Source organism: Fonsecaea monophora (genome assembly GCF_001642475.1).
Source record: "Fonsecaea monophora strain CBS 269.37 chromosome Unknown Scaff13, whole genome shotgun sequence".
Lineage (NCBI taxonomy): Eukaryota > Fungi > Ascomycota > Eurotiomycetes > Chaetothyriales > Herpotrichiellaceae > Fonsecaea > Fonsecaea monophora.
This window is the reverse complement of record NW_019173944.1, coordinates 377,695-404,958: the sequence shown is the minus strand read 5'-3', so window position 1 is coordinate 404,958 and position 27,264 is coordinate 377,695. Positions and strand designations below refer to the sequence as shown.

General features: G+C 52.3%; 11 protein-coding genes across 11 annotated transcripts; 5 read left to right on the top strand and 6 right to left on the bottom strand.

Annotated features, from left to right (window-relative positions):
- Nucleotides 1-418: 418 nt before the first annotated feature.
- Nucleotides 419-1,110, top strand: AYO21_02926 (hypothetical protein; the record flags this gene model as incomplete). The annotated part of the gene is made up of 2 exons (XM_022652902.1): nucleotides 419-683; nucleotides 791-1,110. 2 exons carry the CDS (start codon nucleotides 419-421, stop codon nucleotides 1,108-1,110), a joined length of 585 nt encoding a protein of 194 aa, XP_022514927.1.
- An 845-nt stretch (nucleotides 1,111-1,955) lies between these two features.
- AYO21_02925 (hypothetical protein) lies at nucleotides 1,956-3,920 on the bottom strand (the record flags this gene model as incomplete). Its single annotated transcript, XM_022652901.1, has 5 exons — nucleotides 1,956-2,249; nucleotides 2,313-2,760; nucleotides 2,819-3,270; nucleotides 3,339-3,702; nucleotides 3,790-3,920. The coding sequence occupies 5 exons, from the start codon at nucleotides 3,918-3,920 to the stop codon at nucleotides 1,956-1,958; spliced, it is 1,689 nt and encodes a 562-aa protein (XP_022514926.1).
- A 976-nt stretch (nucleotides 3,921-4,896) lies between these two features.
- On the bottom strand, nucleotides 4,897-6,660 carry AYO21_02924 (hypothetical protein; the record flags this gene model as incomplete). The annotated part of the gene is made up of 3 exons (XM_022652900.1): nucleotides 4,897-5,760; nucleotides 5,812-6,491; nucleotides 6,573-6,660. The coding sequence occupies 3 exons, from the start codon at nucleotides 6,658-6,660 to the stop codon at nucleotides 4,897-4,899; spliced, it is 1,632 nt and encodes a 543-aa protein (XP_022514925.1).
- Nucleotides 6,661-7,741: 1,081 nt separating this feature from the next.
- Nucleotides 7,742-9,391, top strand: AYO21_02923 (hypothetical protein; the record flags this gene model as incomplete). Its single annotated transcript, XM_022652899.1, has 1 exon — nucleotides 7,742-9,391. One exon carries the CDS (start codon nucleotides 7,742-7,744, stop codon nucleotides 9,389-9,391), a length of 1,650 nt encoding a protein of 549 aa, XP_022514924.1.
- Nucleotides 9,392-9,722: 331 nt separating this feature from the next.
- Nucleotides 9,723-11,169, bottom strand: AYO21_02922 (hypothetical protein; the record flags this gene model as incomplete). The annotated part of the gene is made up of 5 exons (XM_022652898.1): nucleotides 9,723-9,816; nucleotides 9,866-10,316; nucleotides 10,368-10,809; nucleotides 10,858-10,936; nucleotides 10,988-11,169. 5 exons carry the CDS (start codon nucleotides 11,167-11,169, stop codon nucleotides 9,723-9,725), a joined length of 1,248 nt encoding a protein of 415 aa, XP_022514923.1.
- Nucleotides 11,170-12,683: 1,514 nt separating this feature from the next.
- AYO21_02921 (hypothetical protein) lies at nucleotides 12,684-13,776 on the top strand (the record flags this gene model as incomplete). The annotated part of the gene is made up of 2 exons (XM_022652897.1): nucleotides 12,684-13,197; nucleotides 13,247-13,776. The coding sequence occupies 2 exons, from the start codon at nucleotides 12,684-12,686 to the stop codon at nucleotides 13,774-13,776; spliced, it is 1,044 nt and encodes a 347-aa protein (XP_022514922.1).
- A 48-nt stretch (nucleotides 13,777-13,824) lies between these two features.
- AYO21_02920 (hypothetical protein) lies at nucleotides 13,825-15,935 on the bottom strand (the record flags this gene model as incomplete). The annotated part of the gene is made up of 4 exons (XM_022652896.1): nucleotides 13,825-13,886; nucleotides 13,979-15,684; nucleotides 15,737-15,788; nucleotides 15,839-15,935. The coding sequence occupies 4 exons, from the start codon at nucleotides 15,933-15,935 to the stop codon at nucleotides 13,825-13,827; spliced, it is 1,917 nt and encodes a 638-aa protein (XP_022514921.1).
- Nucleotides 15,936-16,693: 758 nt separating this feature from the next.
- Nucleotides 16,694-17,221, top strand: AYO21_02919 (hypothetical protein; the record flags this gene model as incomplete). Its single annotated transcript, XM_022652895.1, has 1 exon — nucleotides 16,694-17,221. The coding sequence occupies one exon, from the start codon at nucleotides 16,694-16,696 to the stop codon at nucleotides 17,219-17,221; it is 528 nt and encodes a 175-aa protein (XP_022514920.1).
- A 416-nt stretch (nucleotides 17,222-17,637) lies between these two features.
- On the top strand, nucleotides 17,638-19,848 carry AYO21_02918 (hypothetical protein; the record flags this gene model as incomplete). The annotated part of the gene is made up of 1 exon (XM_022652894.1): nucleotides 17,638-19,848. The coding sequence occupies one exon, from the start codon at nucleotides 17,638-17,640 to the stop codon at nucleotides 19,846-19,848; it is 2,211 nt and encodes a 736-aa protein (XP_022514919.1).
- Nucleotides 19,849-20,662: 814 nt separating this feature from the next.
- Nucleotides 20,663-22,726, bottom strand: AYO21_02917 (hypothetical protein; the record flags this gene model as incomplete). The annotated part of the gene is made up of 1 exon (XM_022652893.1): nucleotides 20,663-22,726. The coding sequence occupies one exon, from the start codon at nucleotides 22,724-22,726 to the stop codon at nucleotides 20,663-20,665; it is 2,064 nt and encodes a 687-aa protein (XP_022514918.1).
- A 575-nt stretch (nucleotides 22,727-23,301) lies between these two features.
- Nucleotides 23,302-26,039, bottom strand: AYO21_02916 (hypothetical protein; the record flags this gene model as incomplete). The annotated part of the gene is made up of 2 exons (XM_022652892.1): nucleotides 23,302-25,052; nucleotides 25,106-26,039. The coding sequence occupies 2 exons, from the start codon at nucleotides 26,037-26,039 to the stop codon at nucleotides 23,302-23,304; spliced, it is 2,685 nt and encodes an 894-aa protein (XP_022514917.1).
- Between the last annotated feature and the right edge of the window lie 1,225 nt (nucleotides 26,040-27,264).

The following is a 27,264-nucleotide window of genomic DNA, read 5'->3' as shown; positions in this document are numbered from 1 at the left end:
TTTTGGAGATGAGCAGCATCCACAGGCAGTGAGGACATTCTATGTTGTGCTCTAGGTGCGCGACGCGACTTGCTCTCAGCCGGCTGAGCTCGAGTCACCTGCTGCACGAGATCAGTCGTCAAGGTTGCTCAGCTCTCCGCGAGTGTGACAGAGCAGTGCATGATCTAGACCTCACTGAAACCATGGCTCTGAAGTGACGAGGGTCAATCACGACGTGTTCTGGCCCCCCGTGCCGCCTTCTATGTTGACTGGCGACCAGACCAGCATGAACACCCGCACAAGATATAAAGCTGTCTGAAGGAGTCTCTGAATCTACATTTCTTTTTCCAGTTTCCATCTCCCAACCTGCCGTCAAAGCACACACACCTTACTCGACATAACCAGCCTTTGGACAGGGAAATTCTTCTGATCTGTTGAGATGTCTCTTCCCGTCGAGGTCAAAGACGGCCACAAACTCCCCGGCGCCATCCTCTTCATGACCGTCACCACAAAAGTAACGACGACCAATCCCACCGCGGCGTCATTCAATGTGATTGCGTACGACCCGCTCATCGACGCGCAGTCGACGCCCGATAAGATGAAGGCGCGATACACGGCCAGTGGCCTCCCGTACTTTGAGCGCTTCACCACCCCTCCCGAAGCGGAAGCGCCGTTCCAGGTCAAAAACGGAGAGATATTCTACTGTACGTGAATGACGCCCCTTCTCTCACCCAAAAGGAATGTATGTCTTTTGTCGGCACCCCAGCTCAGCGATACTAACATCTGTCCAACCCCCGTCTGTCTACCTTAGGTGGCACCTACGGAACCACTGCGGCCGACAAGTCGTTGGCCTGGACCCACTGGGTCAAAGGGAGCATCAGCCCGGGCATTTCGCTGGCATATTGGAACCAGGAAATCACCGAGGGCGGCACCAAGCGCGTCGCAAAGGGCTGTTTCACCGCGCCCGCCGGCAAGCGATTCACCAGCGCGTCCAAGACGCCCATCATGAGCCTCTACCAAGCCAAGGGGGGGAACGTGTTGGATGAGAGACTCGGCACCCCGATGGGCCTTTCCAAGTGCGAGATCTTGTGGTATGCGACGCACATTCAGAATGGTGTCGCGGGGCTTTGAAGAGGGGCAGACAGGCTGCTAGGGTAGGCAGGCTCGTCCTTTGGGTAAAAGGGTCAGCACAAGCAAGCGGGTATTCCAACCAGGTCGTTTTCGGATGCGGAAAGGTATTTTGAGTATTAGTGGTACTAATAGCAAGGATTTACTTTGAGAAAACTTGAGAGGGAAAGTGTGAAAAGACACTTGTAGTCCGTACTCTGTGGTTCGATCAAGAAACGCTATCTAATTCTGCCAAATCCCATAAATACCAGCACGTAAGCGTCAATTACCCTATGGGTGCCGTCCAATAACAGTATTCAGTCACTGTCTTTTTATCTTTGAAGTCGGTAGGTCGATAGAACATTGCACGAAATTGCGCAGTTTGTGGTTTTGAATCAAAGACTCTCTGTTACAGCATGGATGGATGCTGGTGGACGGGGCTGGGTGAGAAAGGGATAGAGGAAGAGTGGGTTTGGGGGTTGATGACCACACACACACACACACACACACACACAGACAGAGAGAGAGAGAGAGAGAACAAGTGAGCAGAATATAATGTCAAGACTTGCGGTCAACTACCGACGGAGTAATAGTCGCTACTCGGTAGATACGTCAACTCACAAATCGCAGCAGCAGCAGCGTCAAGGATCAATCACATCGTCCTAAACACCCCTCGAACATCGACATCATCTATCCTACTACACGGGGGAGTCGCGCTCTCCCCATCACCTGACTCACAAACTTCGCTTTGCATCCATTGCACACACACACACACACACACTGAACCGCACCTCACAGCCACGGGGTATTGTGTCTGTCCGAGAGTGAGCGGCCGAGAGCAAAAGCTCCTGTGCAGCAACTTCCACTTCTTAAAACGCCGACCCGCGTCGCGCGACGTCGTCGATAAACGACTTCTCCAACACGCCGTCCCGGGCCCTGCTCTGCGCAAACGTGGTGCTCGGCTTCCACTTGGCCGAGGTGCGCGGTGTGGTCTCTTCCATCATCTTGTCGACCTGCTCGAGTGTCAGGCCCTTGGTCTCCGGGACCAGGAAGTACGCGTAGACAAAGGCCGCCGTGCAGAGGCCACCCCAGATGAAGAAGACGGAGGATTTGAGATTGCCGTGCTCTTCGCCGACCATGTAGGGCGTGATGACGGCGATAATCTGTCATGCCCCGTCAGCGAATTTCCTGCTAGTTACCTCGTCACCTGTCGGGGAAATACATACCGTGTTCCACAGCCAGTTCGATGCCGTCGACAAGGCAACACCGCGGGAACGAATAGGCAGAGGGAAGACCTCTCCAATCACGATCCACGCCCCCGGACCCCACGTGGACGCGAAGAAGAAGATGAAAATGGCAATAAAGGCGATCTGAGCGTTGACTGCGGCGACGTTGTCCGCAAGGCTGAGTTCCGCATCGGCCGGATCCGGGTGCGTGTGGTTGAACCCAACAGTCACCCCGATAATGGCGACGAGGAACTGGCAGATCAACATGCCTAGTGCGCCCCAGACCAAGAGGGGACGACGTCCAAACTTCTCGACGGTGTAGAACGAGAGTGGTGTGCTGCAAACATTGACCAAGGTGAAGATGAGGGAGATGAGGAACGTGTTGTCGATCGCCCCTGTGCTCTGTAGGAAAGGTGTCGAGTAGTAGAAGATGAAGTTCACGCCAGTCCTAGCAGAAGAGCAGTCAGTAACCCAGACATAGTCTCAGGCACGTTAAGGAGTCCTACCATTGTTGCATCATTTGCAGAGAAGTGCCCAAGATGGTCCTGCGCAAATTCGACTTCTGGACCCACAACCCTCCCTTGAAGCAATTCGCCCAGCTAGAGAACCAGCCCGAAGAAGGGATGATGGATCGCTCGTATTCCTCATTGGCGACGATCTCGGCCAGCTCGATTTGCACATAGTCGGAATCGCGTGGTTGGCCGCGGAGTTTCGACAGCGAGATCGAGGCCTCCTCCAGTCGACCCTTCTTGACGAAATAGCGCGGTGAGTCAGGCAGAGTGAAGAGGCCACCAGCCAGGATGATGGCCCATGCGAACTGGATGGCGATCGGGATTCTGTAAGAGCCGGTATCCCGTCTATCCTCGGTAGCGTAGACAACGATAGAAGCAAGCATGATACCGATGGTGATACAGAATTGGTAGCCGGCAACGAGGGCCCCACGGACTTTTCTGGGACACTGTCCATGGTGTTAGCACCATTAAGTTGACAAGAGGATTCACATCCACGGGAGAGATTGGTCCTTACGATCTCACTCATGTAGAGAATCACGATAGCACTTTCGAAACCAACCCCGATACCAGCAATGAGACGCCCGGCAACGATGGCCGCTAGTGCATCCCCCTCTCCAGTAATCATCTGGATAACGACACCAAACATGTAAATCATACAGCCCATGATGACCGTCCACTTGCGGCCAATGAAGTCGGCCATGTCTCCGCCAATGAGAGCTCCGAAGAAAGTGCCAGCTGAGAGGATCGAGACGATGAGCGATTGGTGCGAGGAGCTGAGGGCATCCGCAGTTGGTCCTTCGACTGCCCGGATGAAGATGTCTGCTCCGAGAACTCCATTAATGTAGCCCGAGTCATACCCGAAGAAGATACCGCCGAACCTGCATGGTGTTGTCAGTGTTAGAGAAAAAAAAGGCTGAGGTTCGAAAGGTGGTCACCACTTCGCAATTATGTTGGAGGAGACTTACGAAGCAAATGCGCACATCAAGTACGCCTTCCATGTTACGGGCGCCTCGATGCGGTTGACATCGTCGGTGGTTTTCAGAGAGAGGGAGCGAGGCTGTACAGCCTCCTCGCGAACTTCTTTGGAGTCAGACATGGTTGATCACTACCAGTGATTCGAGGAGGAACTTCGAGCGTGCGAGCACACAGAATTCAAGAAGGCGCCCTAGGAGGCGGGGAAGTGCATATGACTTATATGCATTCCCAGCCCGGGCCATCAAAACAAGGAACCCAACAACAGCACCTGACAGATTCGCATGGGTCGTATATCGCGGATTCGCGGAGATCCACAGACAAAACGCCAATCACCCATCGAAGAAGTTTGATCTAGGCTCGCTTTGATTGACCTCCGTGTACAGGATCGTGCGCGGCGGCATCTGGTCCACCGCATTGATCGGATTGAAACCCAAGAGAAAAAAAAAGGGCGTCGAGGACCAACTCTCCATCATCGATTGTAACCCCAAAAATGCCACTGCAACATTGAGGTCATGGCACAAGACTTGAATTGGGACTTGTCGGCGGTGGCTTCAGGCTTGTTATTGACCGGCCCAGTCTTGGCTCCTTTCTTGGGCTCTTGTTCCAAGACCAGGACAAGACTTGTAACCCCACAGCTTGCTCCAGCACTCCGCACACCGCACCAACAAGGGGAACTGTGTTGGAGCACGGAAGACCCAGCTCTTTCTGGGAAAGGGGGTCAGTTTGTCCCGAAGGTCGTTCTCGACGTCGAAACGGTGCCCAAAGACAAAGGCGTACCTCAGTAAATATGTTTCTGGCGGAGGGAAGCTCCGCCCCGTGCATGGCCTGCCAAGATAACCGAGAGTCCTTGGCGTTGCGAGCCAAGACGGAGTGGCAGATGCACATTGCGGGGTTTGCGCCAGCTTGGGATATTCAAACCGTCCATGCGATCATGCCGAGAAATCACTTTGTGACGTGAGGATGGAACCTACGCCCCTTCTCCGCTGTTGTTTGTGTCGGGGTGGCCGGTCAGGTGAATATCCGTGAGGTGTATGCGAGGAGTTCCATCGCCTTGTGTTTCCCAACCATCGCTAGAGAGTCGCTTGTCACAGCAAGTGTCATCGGACAGAGTGCTCCCAGCCTTCTCTCAAGATATCTGCCAAGCGTCGCATCGTTCCATTCCTGGTCGTCTTCCAAAATCCCATGATCTTGCTCATTAGTAATTCTCGGGCCTGTTCGTCGTCAACACAGACCCCGAAACAGTAGAATGGCCAGGCATAGTATTCTGCAAAATAATCCACGGACGGTTCGATGTGGCGGACAAGAAGCATCATAATTGAGAGCAAGTCAGACAGGTGTGTCGAGAGAAGCTGGCCTCGCAAGCCCAAAGAATGCGCTATCATATTTCTCAGGAGGAGCCTTGCAGCAAAGCTGTAGAGCTTCGGGCCAAAGTAAGATTGATTGGTAATGTTCGGATCGATTAGCAATGACAAGGACAGATCTTGATTCGGGTAACTGGCGGAATCGACCACCTTGACAGCGTCTGAGTTTGGAATGTTTTCATCACTCCATTGCCTGAGATCCTGGTCCAGGCGATAACATCGTCCAATGTCGAATCTTCGGGAGCGAAATTGAGAATACATCAATGCCACTTGTCGCACGTACGAGAACAACATTGGAGGCGCGCCGAGAACTGGAGAAAGGGAGTAGTTCATTGTATTTTCCAGCCAGAGCTGTTCCAAGATAAGCTGGGCATCCACAAAGACTTCATCGACTAAACCAGGTGGCGTGGGAGATGGATGTTGGAAGGGTATACTCGTGGCTGCGTGGAAAATAAAAGCCTCCAGGGTGAGGATGCGCGTGGCAGTCCAGGCGGTTGGTATGCTTCGCGATGCCTCCATTCGCTTCCAGCATGACTTGAGTAGTGCAGCGGCACCATATATGTGGGTGGACACTCCTTCGGAGCGGTATAGTCGAGTTCTCTGCAAAAATGATCAGCTATCTCAGGCTTTGAATAGCATGTGAGCACCCACCTCATATATACATAGGATGAGGACAGTCCGTAGAGCAATAATTTCAGCCTGTGCAGAATCATCCTCGGCGAGGTAAGTTCGCATCCCGCGCACGGCGTTGACATAATGGGATTCAGCTATCCTGAGATGGAAGGGGTCGTTCTCTTTAATCTCGGCAGCAGAGCAAGCCAACAGCGCATCCATGAAGACCGGAATGTAGTTTGCGACTTGAAGACTCCCGCTTGTAAAATCTCTGATGTATTGGCCATCGGTCGCCGGTCGAACCAACTGCGGGACAAAGACCATCCGCATGTAATCGAAGACAGGAGGACTGTAGATTTTGCTACTAGAAGTGATGGCTCTGAGTTGGGGAAAGACGACTAGAGGAAATTCGTGGTTGGCTTTGTCGAGGTCATCGATGGCAAGGACAGGAGATGTTGGCGAGTGCGAATTGGACGACAGTGATATGGAGGTACATAACTGCCGGTCTTCGTTTGGAACAATATGGAGTCCATCATTGTCATTATCGACAGACTCGGGTGTAAGGCCAGTGTTTGAAGGTGCATCAGATTGAACCTCGCTGGGACTTTGCTTATTGGGCTGCGAATTCAGCTTCGCAGGCCAGACGCAGTCAGTCTTTCTTCTGGCGCAGTTGTGGCACACACCCCGGTGCTCATCGCACTTTTTCTTCCTCTGACGACCTGCGCAAGCAATCAATCGGCAATCCTTCCACCATCAAGTTTGACAAGCGAGAAATCGCAAGAAGACGGCATCAAACTCACACGTCAGACAGCCAGTTTTGGTTCGTAAATGTGCCGGCCTTCGCCGCGGCGCGCGATAGTTCTTGACCCGTTCCGACGGCTGGCCCATGATCCGGCAGGATCACAAGTGTTCATCAGAAGAGGTGGGTTCTGAACAAGACTTGAAGAGCTGGGTTGTTTCTGAGATCAGTACCGACCAGCTCTGACTGTAGGCGTCCAATGCGGAGGACTCCGCAACCACCGTTGTTTCCGGCTTAACCTTACTGACCTGGTGTTAGCGAGATCAAGCGAATCCTAGGGGCAAAGAGGTGACAATCCAACCAGTTGTAACACGTTCCGCAAACCCTTATCACCAGGTATCAACCTAGCCTTCCGCAAACAACGCACTCGAACAAAAACTATATCTCGGATCCCTTAAGGCTGTGCGCCTTTTCCTTCTTTCAGTCCTGAGAAACTGCCCTTGCTCTTCGACAACAGACTGCAATTATCCATGTAAACCTACATTATCTGCGCGACAAAGGGTTTAGCAAGGCCTTGCTGGGGATATGAGAATGCTAGAACGCCGAAAGATAGGGGCTCCATACCATGCGTGCAATACACATTGGGGACAATATCGTTGACTCGCGGATAGATAGATCAACCACCACCTATGTACCATCGTAACTTATACCTAGGTATGCTGCAACCCCTGTTTTAGTGAAGATTAGATTGAAGCATACTTGCATTCTAGAATATCTTTGTGAGCAAAAGTCACAAACATTGTTCAATCGAATCAAGGCTGAAGAAACTTTTGAGGGAGAGAGCAGGCACCAATAGCGTCACTTTGCGCAGTTTTTTTGTTCCTGTCTCAATCGCATGGGATGTCCCGCAATTAGTAGTTGTCGCCACCACCTCCACCTCTCCGGAACAGCTTGTACGGTCACACAGTTCCACTATTAATGGTTCCCGGAGCGCGGTATGAGAGTCGTTCGGAGGAGTCCGCTCGTCATTTGCGCAGGATGTCCCTTCCGACTCGAATTTTAGGCAAGATGGGAAATTTGGCAAGACGGGATAAAAAAAAAGAGAGGGTATCGGAGTTGAGGGCTTGTATCGTTGAGGAAACAAGGGTCGATGATTGTACACGGAAATAGATTTTTCGGTTCACAGCATCGTGCCACCCCAACACCTGAAAAGAATTTCTCTCCAAAAGAATGGTTGTGACGATCGTGAGAAACGCCAGGCTGTTCACGAGCACCGACGACTCCGAAGGTCTCGTGGCGGGATGTCTGGTTTTTCGGGATGGGGTGATCGAGTACGTCGGTCCCGAGGGGGAAGAGACGAGCAACCTCGCACAGACGATGTTGGCTTCTGACGGTGGGGGCATCAGCGTCACAGAAGTCGACGTCGCCAACCGTGTCGTGACGCCGGGCTTCATCGATGGGCACGTCCACATGCTGCACTTTGGGATGTCGCTCGGCAAGCTCGATGTCATGTCGTGCAAATCTCTCGAGGAGATCCGGCAGAAGATCCGCACCTTCGCAGCCTCACAGCCGACGGCGCCGCGCATCCTGTGCAAAGGCTGGATCCAGGCTTCGACGGCCGGACAGGCGCTGGCCAGCATGTTGGACGACCTCGACTCTCGCCCGATCTATGTCGAGGCCCTGGATCTACATTCAGCCTGGTGCAGCACCGCCGCGCTGGAGGAGCTCGGAGTGGATGCGGCGACGAAGGATCCTCCAGGAGGGACCATCCACCGGGACGCGCAGGGTAGGCCGTCGGGTTTGTTGGACGAAGGGGCGTTGTTTTCGCTCGTGTGGCCGTTCATGGGCAAGACTTTGACGGCGGAACAGAAGCAGACGGCGCTACACCAAGCCGTAGCTGCTTACACGCAGGCGGGCTACACTGGGGTTATTGACATGGCCATGGACGAAGACGCGTGGGACGCCCTGGAAACCTACCGCGCTCGCCACGGACTTCCACTGCACCTGGCCGCGCACTGGCTCATCGCGTACAGCGACTCGGACGAGGAGATACAGGACAGACTCGAGAAGGCCATAGAAATGCATGGGAAATTCCACCCCTCGACGTCGCCGTCCTTCTGTGTTGTCGGGATCAAGTTGATCGGCGACGGTGTCGTCGACAGCTGCACGGCGGCGCTGAGCCAACCGTACAGCCCGGCACCATCGGATCACATCGTCGAACCCATTTGGCCGGCAGACAAGATGTCTAGAGTCATCCGCCAGGCCAACGCCGCGGGCCTGCAATGTGCCGTGCACGCCATCGGCGACAGGACCATCACGCAGACAATCGACGCGTTTGCGGGCCTCGACCGCCCGTTCTCGCGGCGCCACCGCATGGAACATCTCGAGCTGGCCTCGGAGCACGACGCAAAGAGACTGGGAGACCTGGGGATCACGGCCTCAGTGCAACCCGTGCATTCGGACCCGGCGCTATTCAAAGCCTGGCCAACCCTCCTCGGCACGCACCGGTGCCGCCGCGCCTTTCCATATCGCGACTTTCTCGACCACGGCGCCCCCTTGGCCTTTGGCACCGACGCCCCCACCGCCGCGCACCTGCCACTCCCGAATATCTACAACGCCACCACGCGCCGGTCGGCCCTCGATCCAAGGTCGCTCGACAGAACGAACCCGCAGTTCGCCGTGTCTCTAGCAACGGCGCTGAGGGCCGCCACCTCCGGAGCGGCATATTCCCGCCATGCAGAGGGGTGGACGGGCAGTCTAAGAAAGGGGTCGAGCGCGGACTTTGTCGTGCTCGACACGGACTGGACGTCAGAAGGTTTACTTCAGGCGAGTGTGCGCGAGACTTGGTTTCAGGGTCGGAAAATGTTCGACACAATATAGCCAGATACAACTATAGGAGACGTGGTTTGAGAAAATTCTACTCTCATATGCTGGCTCAGGCAAGGGAGGGAACGTCTTTGAAAGAGTGTTTCATTGCTCTGGTAGCGTGTTTAAGAGTCTCAGGCCCAGTAAAACAAGTGGAAACACTGTATTGCGTAGTATTATTTAGGTCTACCAGTGTGAAACCCCTACTCTGCCCCTTCGTGTTTGCTCGTACGGCACTAAAAATGGATCGTAGAACACCACCTGGTCTGTGTGCTTCAAACTTTATCATCAATGAATACTTTCCCTGCTCGAAACAGTCCTCTTACTAAGAGACGAGAAGAACTTCTCACAACTCCGCCTTGGGTTGGTTTGACGCAGATTTAGATGCTGAGGCAGCACGTTGGACCACACCGAATCTCGTGTTGCCGACATCGAAAACCCTATCCACAGTCAGCTTGACTCATCAAGATGTAAGAAACCTTGACTCACGCATAGACGTTCTGCAAGAAGGTATCCCCAAAGATGTCAAAGTTCTGGTCGCCGCGCGATTGAATACCACCATACACCATGTTGCCGTCAGAGACCCCAGCAAAACCGAGGTGTTGTTTCTCAATGGTAACGGGAGTATCGCCCACCATGAACGTGACAGTCGGGAGATCGCTTTCGGAAGTGTTTGCAGGGAACACCCAGCCTTGCTGACTGCTGTCCTGTTTGGCACCAGGAATGGCACTATAGACTGCCTCGCAAACTTCATCGGACGTGAGAAGAAGGGTGGTGCCTGTGTCCGCAATTGCCTTATTTCCGGAGAGCTGAATAGTCTTGCCATTGACTTGAGCAGAAGTCGAGTCGAACATCCAGAAGCCCTGAGAGTTGTCGATAGGGGTGTACCCGATGTCAGATCCGGACGGGATGACCGATTGATCAATCTGGCCAAAAGTGTCTGAGGTTACGTCAGAACCAATTTCAATATAGAACAGCAGTCAATAGTTACAGAATGAGTCTTCGTTTTGGTCCTTGATGGATCCCAGATAGCAGGTAAACAACTCAGCATTCTGAGGGATATCTTCTTGAGCAATCATATTTTCAACAGGCGTTTGAACTGGGGAAGGCTGCACGGTGTTGATGGAGCCGAAAGCGAGGCCCAGCAGGCCGTCGGAGGTAGCATCCTGGGTGAACTGAGACGACAACTTGGTGGCGAGCTCAATGGCTTGGTTCTCGACAGTGATATTACCAATCTCAACGTTGTCCGTTCCAACACTGCCAGATGCGGATGACTGATCACCATATTGAATTTGCCAGGTGGAGCCTTGAGAGGTCTTGAATGTGGATGACTTGGAGGGGTCAAAGATTGCATGGCCTTTGCCTGCAGACAGTGTGCTCTGAGGCAGCTCCGTGGACCAGCACCAGAGGTCGGAAGATCCTGAGTCGAAGTCCTAAGAGGTCGTGAGCGACAAAATCTGGGGTGTTCTCCAAACACTCACCAAGTTCAGTGTCTGAGCTGGTGTACCAATCTTGACAGGACAGGTGTACAGGGAATCATTCTGTTGATCAGTCGCCGTGCTGCCAAACTAGTCAGTGTATGTGAGTACCATGGGAGATGTGATAACTTACACTTCGCCTTGGGTGCCATCGGCGTTCTGCTTTACGAGCAGCTTCTTGCCTTTGACAGCAGAGTAAGGACCTGTGATGGTGGGAGTGATGCGGTACTTGTTCAGAAGGTAGACATAGGACTTGAGTCCGTTGCGTTTGTAGTGAGGATTGCGTCGGATGGGCACGCGGAGGAGAGATGCCATGTTGGGCTATGTGGTCTTGCAGGTGGCTTCGAATAGGGATAGAGAATGCTGCAGGAGAGAGAGAGGGAGGTTTTGAGAGACTCGAAACTGAAACCGAAGGTGAGAGATGTGCTGGGAGTATTTGTAGTCAGTTCAATGGTTTCTCAGAAGAGGATGACGCATTGCCGTTGCTATTCGAGGGAGGAAATCAAACAGGGAAAGCCCATCATTGTGGATTGTGACATCCCAGCATTCCTTTACATTGGCTTGGTGAACATCTTCCTTGAATGCGAGGTTCCAGGAGCCAGTTGAGATTCAGGTACGACAGATCAAAGATGACTCCGGGTCGCTGCTGGTTTGCCGCGTTTCAAGATGCGGCACGTACTGACCCTGTACAGCCTCACTCCAGCACCCCGGGAATCTCTGCCCAAGGCCTGCACATCCTTGAACACCCAGTACAGCTCTACATACCATTGGCGCCCATCCCTGTTGTCGGTAATAGACATGCTGCGACATACCCAATGACTGCGACATAGGCGGTGCCACTTGTACCAACCTGAGAAGCCCAACCCGATTGTGGAGCGTCGATCATGGCGTCGTCACTGTCTTCGTCATTGCTTGAACCAAACAAGCTTTACATCAGTCAACGGAGCCAACTGTAGCATCTTCTTCGCGGCGGCTCTCCCATACGATATATTTTGGGGTTTGTACAGTTCCTTGCACAAGAGACGAAATGGCGGTCAACCACGAATATCCTAAGATGGATGGCGGTTGACGGCGGCCTGAGCGCTGTCAACTTGGGTATTTGCAGCTTGCAACTGTCACAGAAGCTGATGTACATGCGACTGAAACGCTGGCCAGCAGGTACCAGCTTCAGAGACGAATTACATCACCCACAGCCTATAATGGAATCGGCAATGCTGAGATTCGTCAAGATTCAGAGGGGTGAAAAATAGTGATATTGAAGGGTCGAATAAGGAGGTCCTATTCAAGCTACAGTGGCCATCCACCGAAGAGATGGGGCATAACCAAACCTGTCAGTATTTCACTGGGCCAGGAACAAGTCGAACTTCCGCGCAGATCACCCTCCATCCTCCGAGAGTCCTGCAACCTGGACCAGTTGCAAAAATATCCTTAAACACCACTCCCAAGACCGACTCTCTTGGGGTAGAAATTGTGGAGTCGGAACTCTGCTCCCCAGGGGCAGAAATTCAACCAACCACAGCACCAGGGGATAAAGTGTCTTGTCTCTTGACTCCGATATAACACTATTTTCTACCCCAAATATTACAAGGCAGAAGCTCAAGGTGGACATATGGAACACGTCGAGATGACAAATTGAATATCGGACACTCCTCTATACAGGATAATGCTGCGGGCGGTGGACGCAGCGACGCGAAGATGATAGGTATAAATGGACCTGGCAGCTCAACCTCCAGTATTTGGAAACGACTCCTCAGGCTTGATCTCAAACCTTCTGAGCTCGACAATATACCTTTGTTCATTGCAGTAACATTGATCCTAGCAGACGTACTATGTCTCCCCAAGAGCAGACGGTGTTCCGGTATACGTCCGGCAAAGGCTTTGACAGGCTGCAAGCATTCAAAGAGCCAATCCCCACCATCGGCGACTATGAAGTCCTCATCAAGATTCACAGCGTCTCCATCAACTACCGCGACATTGCCATAGCCCATGGGACATACCCACTCGTGGTCAAGGATCAGGTTGTGCCGTGCTCCGATATGGCGGGCGAGGTTCTTCAGGTCAGCAAGCAGGTGCACAACATGTCAGTGGGCGACGCTGTCATCGCTGCAATCAGTTCTTCAACCTTGTATGGTCCAGTAAAGGACCATCAAAACACACTTGGAGGCACCGTAGACGGCGTCCTGAGGGAATATATTGTCCTGCCCGTACATCAGGTGATCAAGCTGCCCAAATCGTCACATAGCTTGACTGAATGGTCGGCCACGGTGGGGACGGGTGCAACAATCTGGAACTGCTTCTATGGCTGCTTGCCCTTGAAGCCAGGTCAGACAGTCCTCATTCAAGGTATGAGGTCTTGAACCCCTAGAGAAAGCCAGCACCTTACAGATTGCAGGAACTGGAGGAGTGGCTTTAACCGCTCTAGTCTTTGCGAAAGCAGCGGGAGCAACCACAATCATCACATCTTCCAGTGATGAGAAGCTCGCAAAAGTCAAAGATACATACGGCGCCGACCACACGATCAACTACAAGACTCATCCAGACTGGGCGGCGGAAGTGCGGCGCATCACCGATGGCGAGGGAGCAGACCATGTCATTGAGAATGGCGGGATTGGCACAATCCGACAGAGCATTGAGTGCGTGGCAATGGGCGGCATCATATCCTTGGTCGGCTTTCTCGCCAGCATGCCACAAGACCAGGTGCCCGATGTGACATTATTGGCCATTTCCAAGGGGGTCGTACTCCATGGCATTCTGGCCGGGTCTAAACAGCAACTCGAGGAAGCCGTGCAGTTCATTGGTAAACGGAATCTGACCGTGCCAGTGGGCAGGACGTTCGCATTCAATCGGGACGACATCGTTACGGCGTTACAATATGTTGCCTCTGGTCAGCATACTGGCAAAGTGTGCATAACCCTGAACTAAGGAGTTTGTACGAGAAGTCGGAGGCCAGAGCCAATGACCGTGTCAATCTCAAGAACATGGACTCCTTGAAAAACTTGAGCCCAGAGCCTCAGCGTCGTTGTTGCCATGCGCTGATAGCGCGATGATTCGTCTTCCGGAACATCCAGCGTCTCTGCCAGAGACGTCTCCTTGATGATTCCGCTAATGATGTCCAACAGCTTACGCTCCGTTTTGCGTAGTGCGTCCGGGCCGCCGGATTTAGTGATCGTCGCGATCATGGCAAGCCAATCCCTCAGCAACAGGGCACATTCGAGGCTGCTCAGCGAGTACTCGATGCTCCGGAATGGTAATCGGATGTGGGATATCAACTCGAGGCCCAATCGAACCGGTATACTCAAAGCGTGTGCTGCATGAAGAATGGCTCGATCCAGGCGAGATGACCTGTCCAGACAACTCCTTTCAAGCACAAGGTCGTTGACTTCTCGGGACCAGAGGATTCGGCACGGCGCCATGTTAGAGCTTAGTCGAATATAGGCCCACCGAAGCAGGGCCGTTGCGTTCAGACCCAAGGGCCCTTTCTCCGACAGAGGATCGAGCGTGGACTCGTAGGTGCGCTCCCAGGACAACTGCCACGTCCGTAAGGCGGTCTCAAGCGTGTTCGCCGTCCCTGGGCCAAGAGGACGCCTGACCCCGTCAGCGTTGAGAAGCGTGAATTCCTGAAGCAGGGAGTGAATGAGTACATAGTTGGCGAACGAAGACACGGGGTATACGCGGCCATGGAGAAGCGACATAAGTGTTGCTTGGAGCCCACGTCGGCCGTGGAAATTGCTCCGGAGCCACTGCGATGGGCTGCTGGCTTTCCACGACTCCTCACAGCTGGGCAGGGCAAGACATATGTCGCCGGATTTTAGCTCTAGAGGGACGTCGTAGGCGAAATGCTGCAGGTTGTGAAGGACGTAAGCAGAGAGCAAGGTCCTCCTCCGTTCCTCCGCAGCCACCCACTTACACCAGGCCTGTTCCTTTGCAGCGACGCTCATCAATGAACGATCCACGTGTGTTGATTCCAAGGTATCTGTGATTCCAAATTGTATCACCAGCGTGCTTAATCGTTGTCCCAGGAAAATTGCGTCCGGCAACATGTCCTTTTGCGCCCATGACGCGTAGGCGACAAGGAGGATAAGCGTTTGGATTTTCCCTAGTCCGTTTCTCCGCTGCGGAGCTGGCTGATTCTGCGATGACAGAATGTCACTGGATGACTCCAATTCATGCCGGCCGAGATTCTCTAATAGGATCGCTTTCGACATATGGTACAAGCTAGAGGAGCAAGACGTTTCAAACCGATTGAGGGCCCCCATGGCGGCTGCAGCTAGCAGTAACTCGATGTCAGACTTTGCGACAGAGAAAGTTGCCGAATGAAGGAAAGGGAGACTTTCTTGGGCACAGCGGAAGTACGATTCCAGATTGCGGCTCAAGGAATTTCGTGATGGTAATCGCCAGTCGTGAGGAAGAACTGCCGAGTAGGACTCGACTTCGAGACAGAATCCTTCGTAGGCCGACTCGGAGAAAGACCAGGGCAGGATACGCGTATGATCTGTGAAAGCTCCACCATGATCCTCATCAGTGCTCTGTTGGCGTTCCGCGCCGTCCAAGTCTGGCAGATGGGAGCTGAAATGAGGAAAGTCGGTTGGACCGGGAGGTTGACTCCGTGCCGAAATGAAGGTGAAAGGTACATTCGTGTCACTGTCGAATAGGGTGGGCGGAAGCATATCTTGCATGAAGAGCTGGGGATCAAAAAGGAGGTCAGGGTCGTCGGTCGTCCGATTGCCATCGAAGTCGCTCAGTTCGGGAAGGTCTTCCTTGCTCTCCTCGACTGGCACTACATCTAGGATTTGGACATGTGATAGTCTGAAATGTCGGGAGAGTAGATCTCTGAAAATAGGTTAAGCGCATGGCTTGCATAGGAGCTCAAACACCGGCTCACTGTCTGGTAAAGGTCTGGCCGCATTGGCAGGCGAAGGGCCTCTCACGCGTATCTACCCACTGTCAGTATTGTTCTTGTATTCTCTGGCAACAGTCGTCCTACGTGTGCGCTCATGCCGCAGAAAATGCTCGCGGCGCTGGAATTGCTTTCCACAGTAAGGGCAAGGTGGCACCACATTTCGTGGCCTTCCTCGAGGCATCTGAACTGTGAATGTCTCGGGACAAAATGAGATGAGGTGCAAGAAGGAAATAGAGATGTTGAGAAAGTAGGTTGTATTAGCTGAGGCTGGCTAGGGTGAAGTACACGGGCATCTTTTGCTGTCACCCACGAAAAAAGTACCGTGTCGACTTCACTCCAACTACTACACCATCTCTAAAGGAGGTGACAGAAAAGAAGGAAAGAGAATATTTTATTGTTGAAGCAAAAACAATCAACAGCTAGGATTCCCACCTGGTCACCCACTGTGGTACTAACTAGCCGGTATCAGGCTTAAGTACGGCTGAGCGAACGGGAAGCCCTGATCTCCTGATCCTATGGTCGATTGCGAGAGAATATGTTCAATTTCAATCTATATACCCTACAGTGTTAAGTATGCCTGAAGGAAAGCTGAATATACGTATGTAGGAGTGACATCAGGCTGAGATTTATTGCGAGGCGCGGCCACCCCCGCAACCCCCAACAGTTTGCGAGGCTGCGGTTGACGCCATGCATCCTTAGCAGCCGAGATCTAAACCTGGCGCGCTTGGTCAACCGGTTTTCGGCCGTGCGTTGAACCGACTACTTCGACACAAAGTTACCCGTTACAAATACACTTCGGTCGTGGGTTCCAGACATTCTTTTGCTTTGCTTTACACCTGGACACCGTTGTCGCGACTGTAACGGGCTGATTTGCTCCACCTTCCGATGACTTGAAACTATCACCTCCCTCGCGCATGAGCGGGGAGTCCTATCGACACCATGGTCTCGGTCGAATCAACAGCAGCACAGGCAGTCTCTGCAGTCACCCAGGGGCCCATCACTTCGGCTTCACCTGCACTCCTAAATTTGACCAACCTCAGAACGGTGGCAGCAGATGTGACATCCTCCTTGTCTCTCCCCCTCGCCAAAAACCCGTTGTTCCGCTTCCCTCTCCGCGTTGCCTCTCAGATCGATCGAGCCCTCCTCCACGTATGGAACCGGTTTATTTTGGAAGGACTCGGTATCAGTAGTCTGGCAAGAGCTGGGACAGCGACCGCTGCTGGCGCTGCTGGCGCCCAAGCCATGGCAGACGCAGCAGTCCAACCGGGTTTGGCTCAGGCCGTGGGAGATGCGGCCGCAGAGAGTTGGTCGACCTTCTTTGCCGAGGTGTTCCAAGCAACGGGCTTCAAGTCTTACTGGGGCATGTTGCACTACCTCAGTTCAAGATGGGCCTTTATATGTTTCGCGGTGGTAAGAGCGAGTGTGTCGGAGACAACAAAGACGTCTGCTGACTTGCGCAGGCCCTGATTCTTAACCGTGTCAGCGTTTACGGGGCATCAAGGCAACGAATACAACTCACTTGGACGAGGAGGCTTGCTCTACGGATTGTACCTATTCTGCTATTAATCACCCAAATCCATCATCTTCTGCAGGCCATTCGATGTCAAACCTCACCAGACTACTCGCTATATCGGCACGGCGATAACAACAAATACAGCCTCTTGGATTGGTCAACAGACGGTGGCCCGCTGCATACCCTCACATCTACACTACTATTCCAGTCAACAGATGCTCAAGCTTGTGCCGCAGTGGGAATGAGCCGGCCGAGTCCCGACGTTCGCGCACCTTTTGGCTCCTTCTCGCTTCTTTGGCCATCCTTCCTCCGTTTGAGCTTGTCCCATGTTGTTGAAAACTTATCATGCTCTCTACAACAGATACCCACTATGGCAGAGGTCGGGATGTCCGTGTTCGAGCATTCCCTAGCATTCGCCGAGGCTGAGACGATGATCGCCCACACACTGGGTCTAGGCTATTACGGGTCAACGAGATCTGCGGCCAGCAAAGGAAATACCACGTCTCCTAGTCTCGATTCACAGCCTACGATTCCCGCATCAGGTACAATATTAGCTCTTGCGGATGCTACGTCTGCCCTGACGGGTCCGCATCTGCTTGATCGTGTCAATGTCCCGGTAGAAGTCCTCTTGATCACATTGCTCTCGTGTTGCAACTCGCTTTCGTCTCACGTCATTGCTGTTCTTGGTAAACAACGCCAATGGAGGCTCGTCAATACCGGAATATGGGCAATGGCTTTCATGGCGGCATTTGTCTGGGGATTCTGCACAACTAGTGTCATGGTTCGGAGCGGCGACAATGGAGACAACCGTCCTGTCAGCAGCCTTCTACACTTTCCAACTGTGGCGATCATAGGATTTCTTCCTCATATGGTCATCCTAGCTGGTATTGCGGTCTGTCTGCTCATATATTTGGTTGCCCTCACCTTGACGGCAATTTCCCTGGGCACTAATCCACAGATTCCACGGCCAACCACCCTCAAAGAACGTTTTATGATAGCACACGACAACTTACAGGTCGCAGTTCAGACTCGAGGGATTGATATTCGATGGCATGAGGACTTTTATACCTCCCTCCTCCGCACCGGATTTGCTGCGCTTACAGCGGCATCAGAAGCAGTTTTCCTAAATGAGGGCAGAGCAGTCGAAGTCCGCCAATTCACATGGTTGGAAGAGGACAGGCTAGATGAGTTTGACTCCGCTATGCGTGAGATGGGAGCTTTTCAAAATGCCTTCCCAAACAGTCCACAGTTCCAAATTTTGGAAGAATACGGCCTGCCTCCGTCAAGCCCTGGAGCCGCCGACAAGGGCGGCGTCTGGGAGTCGGGCTACTCCAAGGAAAGGAAATTCGACAAAAAGGACAACGAAGCAAAGGATTCGTTTGTCTACCCTACTCCTCGCGCTGGCGGCGTCGGCGCGGTACAGAGAACCACCCGTTTTTATCTGATTATGATATATCTCCGTGGGATCATGTTTCTTACAGCTGGGTATATTGGCTTTGGGATGGGTGTCTTACTGGACTCGATCGGCATCACGGCAAGACCTCGCTGGCTTCGACGGATTGTTGGTCGGTCTCTAAAAGAGATGAACACGAGGCCAAGCGGACCGAACAACGAGGACACGCTCGACTTTTGGATTCTAACAAAAGACGGCAAGCTCACGATAGCGAGCAGTGATGAAGTTGATATTGAGCCCGAGGTGAAGAGACGGCTAATGACGGAATTTCCCGAAGAGAGGGTCGATGAACTACTAGACACAAAGCTGTATGAGTGGTGGAAGTCGGGTGGTTGGTTTGGAACAAAAGACGACAGCGGAGACTATGAGCCATCGAATGCAGATGACAACGACGATATCACGAGTGTCATTTCGATGTCTACCGAAGCCAGTGTCTACAACAGTGACGCCGACGAAGAAGATGCCTGGGAGTCTGAACCCGAAGGAGCGCGAACTCCAACTCAGTCACATACAGGACCGTCATGGTCATTCTCAGGCGTCCAAAGCAGAGAGTCAACACCAGCCTTTACAGACTCACCTCTGGATCCGGCGACGCTGGCTAGACTTTTGAATCCACCAGACAGGGAATCTCGGGAAGAGGCACGGATTCTTGCCTCACATCTTGCCACTGTGGCCTCCGACTCTCCTGGTGTCATGACTCGTTCACGCTACCGTCGCGAGACCGAAGCTGAACGGGCTCGAATCCTGCTTGCGGGACGCAGACCAGATCCCAAGGTTCCCGCGGTTTCATTGTACAAAGAACCGCAAACTTCGGGTCCTCGGCCGCTTACCTCTGTGGAGGAAGCAGAGGTCCTCGAATCACTAATCCTCAGCCGTCGACAGAAACATGCACCGCCCCCGGCGACGTCGAAAAATGGAAAGTCAGATCCAGGCACCGCCGAGGAAGACAGACAATTCGGACCGCCATGTGTCGTCTGCCAGAACGCCCCTCGAGCCATTATCGCGTGGCCATGTCGGTGTCTCTGTGTCTGTGAGGATTGCCGCGTCAGTCTGGCCTTGAATAATTTTGGCAACTGTGTCACCTGTCGACGGACCGTGCAGGGATTTGTAAGGCTCTACGTGCCATGAGCCATCTATTCAGAAGTGTAAGAGTTGTAACCATCCAAGGTGGAAGATATGCGATGCGATGCTAGTTCCATTTTCAGCGCACCTTTGGTTTTTCTCTCTCTCTCTGTTAGATGTAGCTGAAACAAAGCAAAAGTTGGAGATAAGTCTATCCAACCAGACTCATTTATGCCCTTCTCCCAGTCATTCACTCGTTCGTCCATTCATCTATTCCGAGTATTTCTCACACAGCTCCTTTTCCCACATCGGCTGAATCCACGAAATATCTATCGACCCCTGCGTGAAGAGAGGGATTAAGGACTTGGCGTCAGGGTCAGGGTCAAGATCAGGATCAGGCTCAGAAATATCATTGCCTTTCAGGTCTCTCTTAACGCTTTGCGCGACTTAAGCGCATGCTGGGCAGGTAGATGGTTCTTTTTACCTACCTACCTACCTACCTACCTGCCTGCCTGCCTGCCTAGCATAGATACATCCTTAGTAGGGATATTTAGGTACCCTACCCTGGTACCCCACCAAGGCAGGTCAGGTAGTTTGTATGACGGTACACATTCATTGACTCAGAGAATCCTGCCTCCCCGCGGAGAGAGTCCCTCGTTTCTACTTCCAAAGAAGAGAATCAGAAGCGCTTGTCCATCTAGCGATACATCTACGCTCGCTCATCCTGACTTGCACCTTGCTTTCCAAAGAGGAAACCAAAAAGGCACCCAAAGACGAAACAACCGCCACAACGGGAGGGTGGCAGAAGAACAAACGAATAAACACGCATCGTAGCGCCCATAACATATTTTCGCAATGATACGCCACAACCCCCAACTTGTTAGCCCCGGGCGGTGGTGGTCGGTGCCGAGAGAAATGCTTCCCGTTCTGCAGCCCAACTACCCAAGAAAGATCCCAGCTCGTCTATAGCCGCATCTAGATCAAAGTTATCATCGTTCTCCACCAGTGCGAGCAGTTGTTGTCGTTGCGCATCCTGCTTGTTCGATGACGAGCTGGAGATATTGGAGTGGACTGGCGCGATCGTCGAACTCTGCGGGGACGATTTGAGGATACTCTTCGGTGCCGACGCCCGGAGGAATTTAGGGGAGCTCGAGTCATTTGTGGCAGGGCAGTGTTCTTCTCCGTGCGGCGAAGCTGTCTTGTTAAACGCCATTGTATCTTGGATCATGACTGTGGGTTTCGCAACTTTCAATGCCGATTTTATGGTCCCCCGAGATGACCCGGATGGTGTGTCATCGGTCGCGAACGCAAGACGTCTCCTACTTTTGGGAGGCCCGGGTTTCGTGATGCCAGGAGAGCTTGAGGTTTGTTTCCCTCTTCCAACTCTCTTTGTAGACAGCGGCACATCTGACACACGATCCGTCAATAAACGAGACGTCTCGAGCTCGTCGACCTCCATTGGGGATTGTTGATGGTCACCTGGTACCGGCTTCTGTCTTTCTGTTGCAGAAATGCTTTCCGCATCAAGCCCGGCATCTGCACCAGAATTCGTACCCTCAGCGGCGGATATTTCAGCGATGGCTGCATTTCCAAGGTCCTCTATCCCGATTGTTCGTGGGCTACGATGGTCCAGAACTTCTTGAGGCGCTTGGCTGTGGCTGGAAAGATTCGAGGGCAAAGATGCTAACACCGGGAGTGGAGGCACCTGAGCAGATGGTAGATCTGTCGATATGCTTGATTTCGTTCTTTCTCTCGCCAAAGACAGGGGGCCGGGCTCAAATGGACTTGCTGGATATGTGTCATGTGCATCAGGAACCGTCCCAGCAGTATCGTTGATTCTTGAAATCACGTCTTCTGCAGATTTCAATCTTTCCTCCGTCTTGTTTGTAGGTGGCGGTAAACCGAGAGAAGGTTTCAATCCGCCAGAATCAATTATGCCGTGAGCACCATCCTGAGCACCAGCGTGACGAGTGAATGGTTTTGTGACGAATGAAGTTGTATGTTCTGTTCTTTGTTGGGATTTTAGGATAGCATATTCTGCCCTAAACTCACTCGCATCGGCTTGCTCGACCGCCGGGTGTTGAGTTTCAGGGTACTTTTGCCTTGGTGGAGAAGTGTTGCAGTTTCGTGCTCGCGGACGATGTTGCGGCGTCGTTGCGTTGAGAGGGGATGAAAGATTGCTCTTGAAGTCCTCGGAGCGCCTCAACGCCGATGTGCTGCAAGAAAGTAGACCCTTGTGACCCGCAATCCTGACGATGCCATCCGTCGGGACAGGAAGACCAAGGCTAGGTCTTGGATTCTCCCTCCTCCGTGCCTTGCCTTCGCTTGGTGATGGAGGTGGCAAGGACTGCTCATTGTTATCTGGCCTCCGATATGCTGCATTCCTCTTCAACCAATCTTCACTCCTATTGTTTTCGGTAGGAAGGTCATTCTCCTGAAGATGTTGACCAACACCATTTTCCCCTTGTTTATTCTTTCTCACTGGACTTCGACCACCCGCTGCAGGCTTATTCTTCGTTTTCTCTGTTGCAGGTTTGGATGTTTCTGCAGAGGTCCGAGGGGAATAATCCGCCTTTGAGACGGAGGGGTCTTGTTTCTTTCGGTGCGCAGGCTTGGTGACTCGTGCCAGACTTGTAAGCCTCTGCTGGCTTGTTACAGCCTCCTTGGCTTTATCAATGGTCTTTTCAGCCCAAGGATTCTTCCACCCGCTGTCAAAGGGCCCTCTGAGTTGAGCCGTCATAATGAATATAGGCTGGCCTCGGAGATAGGCTGTTGCATGGCTCTCAATTCGTCGCCGTTTTGCAGCCCGCTGCTCTCCTTCCCCCCGGGCATCATTCGCTGGATCATAATATACGATTGTGTCATCACAGATTGGGATGTCTTCGGCAGAAACAGGTGAAACCGGCCTGGGATACTGAGGTAATTTGGGTTTCCGAGCGGGCATGGCCGAAACAAGCACAGTCGAACATGCAGGTTGCTGTCTAGGAAAACAAATCGTGCTTTAATCAGCAAGCAAAACTATTGTACGAGGAGAATTAAGCAACAAAAAGCTCCAAGGCTCCCGTCGCTGAACCCGGGATGCGCAGGTGATCAACTGTGTGGCGTTTAGCAACCTGGACTTGCATTTAGGCAGGGCAAAGTCCAATTAATCCCGAAATGATTAGCGAACGCGTCACGCGTCACCACCAATGCATGTCGTCATCACGTGTAGATTTTCGCTTTCACGTTGATACGAGGCGCTCTTCGTCAAAAGGGCAATATGGATTGTGATTTAACGGATATTTTTTCTGCTAATCCTGTCGCTATCGACTATCTAGCTACTAATCCATATCCACAGGTGCTGGAAACCTTTTTGTTGCAGGATTGCATTGTGTCGACGTAAAGCAATTTGTAAAACCAATCGACAGGGCGTTTATCTCCATTACCATTCTGTGTACACCACCAGCAAAACTCATGGAAGGGTATCAATGCAAGCAGCCGAATGCACGGGAAACATCAAGGGCCATATCCTCAACAGCCCTATTGGGAAGTAACACCATCGTAATAAGTTTTGTTGGCGCTGCCGTTTGTCACGTTGCCGCCAACGTTAACTCCGCCATTGGTGATGTCTTTGTTTGTGTCGAAAGCACGTTCAACTTGATTGCTGAACCCTGCAGTTCCCGCCGGAGCAGTTCCTGCAACGTTACTGGTGGCAGTAGTACCAGTGACAGACGACAAATTATCGTCGTTAGGGTGGTTACCGCCACGAATAGTACCAGATGCTGTACTGTGTGGCTTGCGTGAGACAGACTTCGATTTGGGAAGGTCGGTTGACTCCTTCGCGTGGCCAATGCTGAAGACTGGAGATTCCCAACGATCGCCCTTGGCAGCAAGTTCCTTGTACTCTGTTGCCTTGGTTGACACTCCTCCTGGCAAGCTAATATGCTTGAACATGGAGTCTTGCTTCGTCATAGCCACATTGACGTTGGTCTTGGACGCAACCTCCTTAGCCTTCTCCTTCTTCTCTGTCAACATCTTCTGGTAAGAGTTCCAGTAAGATTGCCAGATATTCGGAGCATTCTCGGGATCCTCCAGAGCTGCTTGCTTGCCGCGCTGTACGTCTTGATGGACACGGTAAGCGAAAGCATCTGCTTTGACGAATGTGTCCTTGATCTGTTTCTCCAACACCTTCTGAATCACTGGTTTCATTGTCTTCAGGAGCAACGGCTTGGCAATCTTGAACAGCAACTTATGGTTGGATTGCTTGACCTTCACGTTCAGATTCTTGATTGTAACGTCAACCTTGTCCACGGCAACAAAGTGGCTGCGGTCTTTGGCATTGGCGTTTCGCGCAGAAATCTTGAAACTGAAGCCTTCGCCACCGAGGAAGATGTCCATGACACCCTTGTCGGTGATGGATGGGAATCCTTGCTTCTTCTTGATGTAGTATGCAACGTCCTGGAGATCCATTTGGATGCCGGAACCCGCGATTGTGACCTTGTTCTCCCTCTTGTTGGACACTCCCTTGCGACCCATGCGGAAGTAATTGTCACTACCGAACTCGAAGATGTTGGGGAACAGGTTATCACTCTCAATCACGAGATTCTCAACCACAGCGTCGATCATGGGGTCCGATACTTCAATTCGGGGAATTGGAATATAGCGAGTATTTTCAAAGATTTCTGGGATAATGACCTCAGTGAGATCTTTGATCAAATGCGGCTTAAATGTCGCTTTGCCATTCTCATCGTTGCCCAGGTCGAGGAAGAGTTTCTGGACAGCATCGCCAAAAGCCTTGTTCTGCGGATCCTGGTCGAACTGATCGCCGAGGAATTTAATCTCATCGAGAATGCGGTCGGTGTGGTTTCGGTAGCGATCGCGGAGAAGGAAGCGGCCTTTTTCGCGGAGCCGATTGTACTCGTCGGTAGCCTCGTCTTGGAGGATGTATCCTTGTTCTTGCAGGCATTTGCGGATGTATCTGTCCACAGCCTTAAACCAATCCTTGAGTTCTGGGTCGCGATCGGCATCACGGTAGATGTTGTTCAAGGCGTCAAAGAAGTCATCAGTGCTTGTGTAGTTGGCGAAGCGTTCAATCAATGTCTTCAATTTGATCAGCGCATGCTTGTTGTCACGGTAAGCGGCTGTACGAACCTTCAAGTTAGCTTCAGCACTCTTCAAGCGATCATCTTCATGAGCACCTTTAATAGTCCCAGTGGACTGCGACTGTAAGTTGTTGGCGTGGCCTCTATATGTCTCGGCAAGAGAGAGCAGCGTGTCGATGGCTTGACGATCTATCAGATGGTTAGTTGAATGTTCTTGGTCGCACAACGTGACAACAACTTACAGTCAGAATGACCCTGGATTTCCACCACCATCTTCTTAAGACGCCAGATAGCTTGGTCCCGGCGCTCTTGGGGCACCTTCTTATTGAGGTAGTTCTTGGTATGCTGGGATGTAGCTTCTTTGGCCTTCTTGACATCTTCTTGACGCTCATCGGGAATATTCTGCTGCGCACGGTCTCTCAGGGTCTCAGTCGCGTTCTGCAGCCCTACACGTCCGGCTTCTTGGTTATCCTGGGTAGGATGCTGTTGAGCGGTGTCCAGCCCCTGTTGGGCGGCGTCCTTGGCTTCCTCTCTGCTGAAAGGCTTGTTTTGGTTGTAAGCGTCACGCGCCTGGCTCTTCAGATTCTCTCTGGACAGATCAGGAACGTCATGCCAAGTATTGTCTTCCGCGGGATGGTCGATTTGGTTCAGCTGGTCTTCGGAAGGATTCACGCGGCTGGCGACATTCTGAGCAGCATCGCCAGCCACATCCCGCATCAGAATGACAGCGTCATTGAGCAATTTGCGGAATTGACCGTTCGACAAAATGAGTCTGCCGAGGGTCTTCAGACCTTCCAGAGCTTCATCGCCGTGCTGTTGAGCAGTCGCCTTGTCCGTTGGGGCATTGGGAAGGTTGGCGTTGCTGCCGTCGAGGTGTTGTGTGTCCCAAATGAATTCTTGAAGGAGATTTCCATCGTTCTTGGACAGCAGCAGGTATTTGGCCTGGCGAATGACTTCTTTCAAATCCCCAACCAGCTTGCGGCCCTCCTCGGAGAGTTTTGGCGAAGGTGAGGAGAGGGCCTTGGATTCGAGTGCACTGTTCAGCGCCACATCGATCTGCTTGTTGGAAGGCACTTTGCCATTGGCAAAAGCTTGGTAGATGCCGTATAGTTGGAGTTTCTGGTTGATGTCCTTCTCCTTGACGGCGTTGTTCGTCGGCCGATTAACGGAGGCCATGGTGGTGTTCAATTACCCGTCAAAGCGACAACGGTGCAAAAGGGGTATCACAAAAGTATGAAAACAGAGAAGAGATATGGGTCAAGCCCTTGTTCAAACGCAGTTCAGGTTCTGTAGGTTTGCAAGCAGTTTTAGAATTCGCGGAGTGGTGAATACGAAATCAAGTATGGAGGAGAAGTGGTCTGAGAAGAACTATTAGCAGACCAGGTCAGACAGAGGAAGTGATGTAGTTATGAGTGAGAGATGGGGAGGGGTGTGCGTTGTGTATTACCTCACAGCCAAGTTGGTGGCACAGGGCGTCACTCGATCAAGGAGGCACGCGCAACACGACCTGGCTTCGTTCCAAGGTTGGGGGAGCTTCTGGGCCATAGTCTAGCCGCGATCGAGGAGGGATCGACAAAGCTGTGGCTTGATCTGAGCGGAACAAGACAGAAACAGAGTGGTTGAGCATCTTTTTTGGGCGGAAACAGTGTGGAGATCGAGGCTGGACAAAGCCAGAGCTGAACGATGAAGCGGCGAGGCGGATATTGATCGCGAGCTCCAGCAAAACCCAAAAGAACCATCATGACATCACCTGCCACCTTGGACATACGCACTACTGATGATATTGTACGTTAGTCTGACAGCCAACAAAACATTAATGAAGTCCATTACGACTATGGCAGTGAGTCCGGGTTGCCAGCCACTTGTAGAGATCCTACTGTAGCCCTGGAGACAGGTATATACTTTTGGAGTGAATTGGTCCTCCTCCCGCTGGCTGTTCGGATCTTCATCCCGGGTTCACTGTGTAATGAATGGATCTACGTAGCAATATCAGCCCTTTACATATATCAATCAGACCAGAGGCAATGAGGGACGTTGAGCTAGAGAGCTCGACTTCAATGTTGCCACTACTGATGCGGTTGCCGTCAGTCAAGGTTCGGTGTATTCGATGTTGGTTTTTTTCTCTAGCCCTGGAATTTTGGACATTTTCGTCATTGCTGGTCCACCACAAAGGCCGATCACGATCAAACGAGGCATCGTTCGTCGCAAGGTCAAGCCCTGATCGAAAGACGGGAAAATCGTCGTTTGCTCTCCACAAAATATGACGTTTAGAAGGCTCTAGTCAAGTCCATATTGCGCAAGGCTTTGGAACAGCTTCCCGCCAATCGTATCCACTGCCAAGTACTTGCTCCGCTGATGTGGCTAGGATGGATTGTTGCTCATTACCAAAGTACCTAATCGG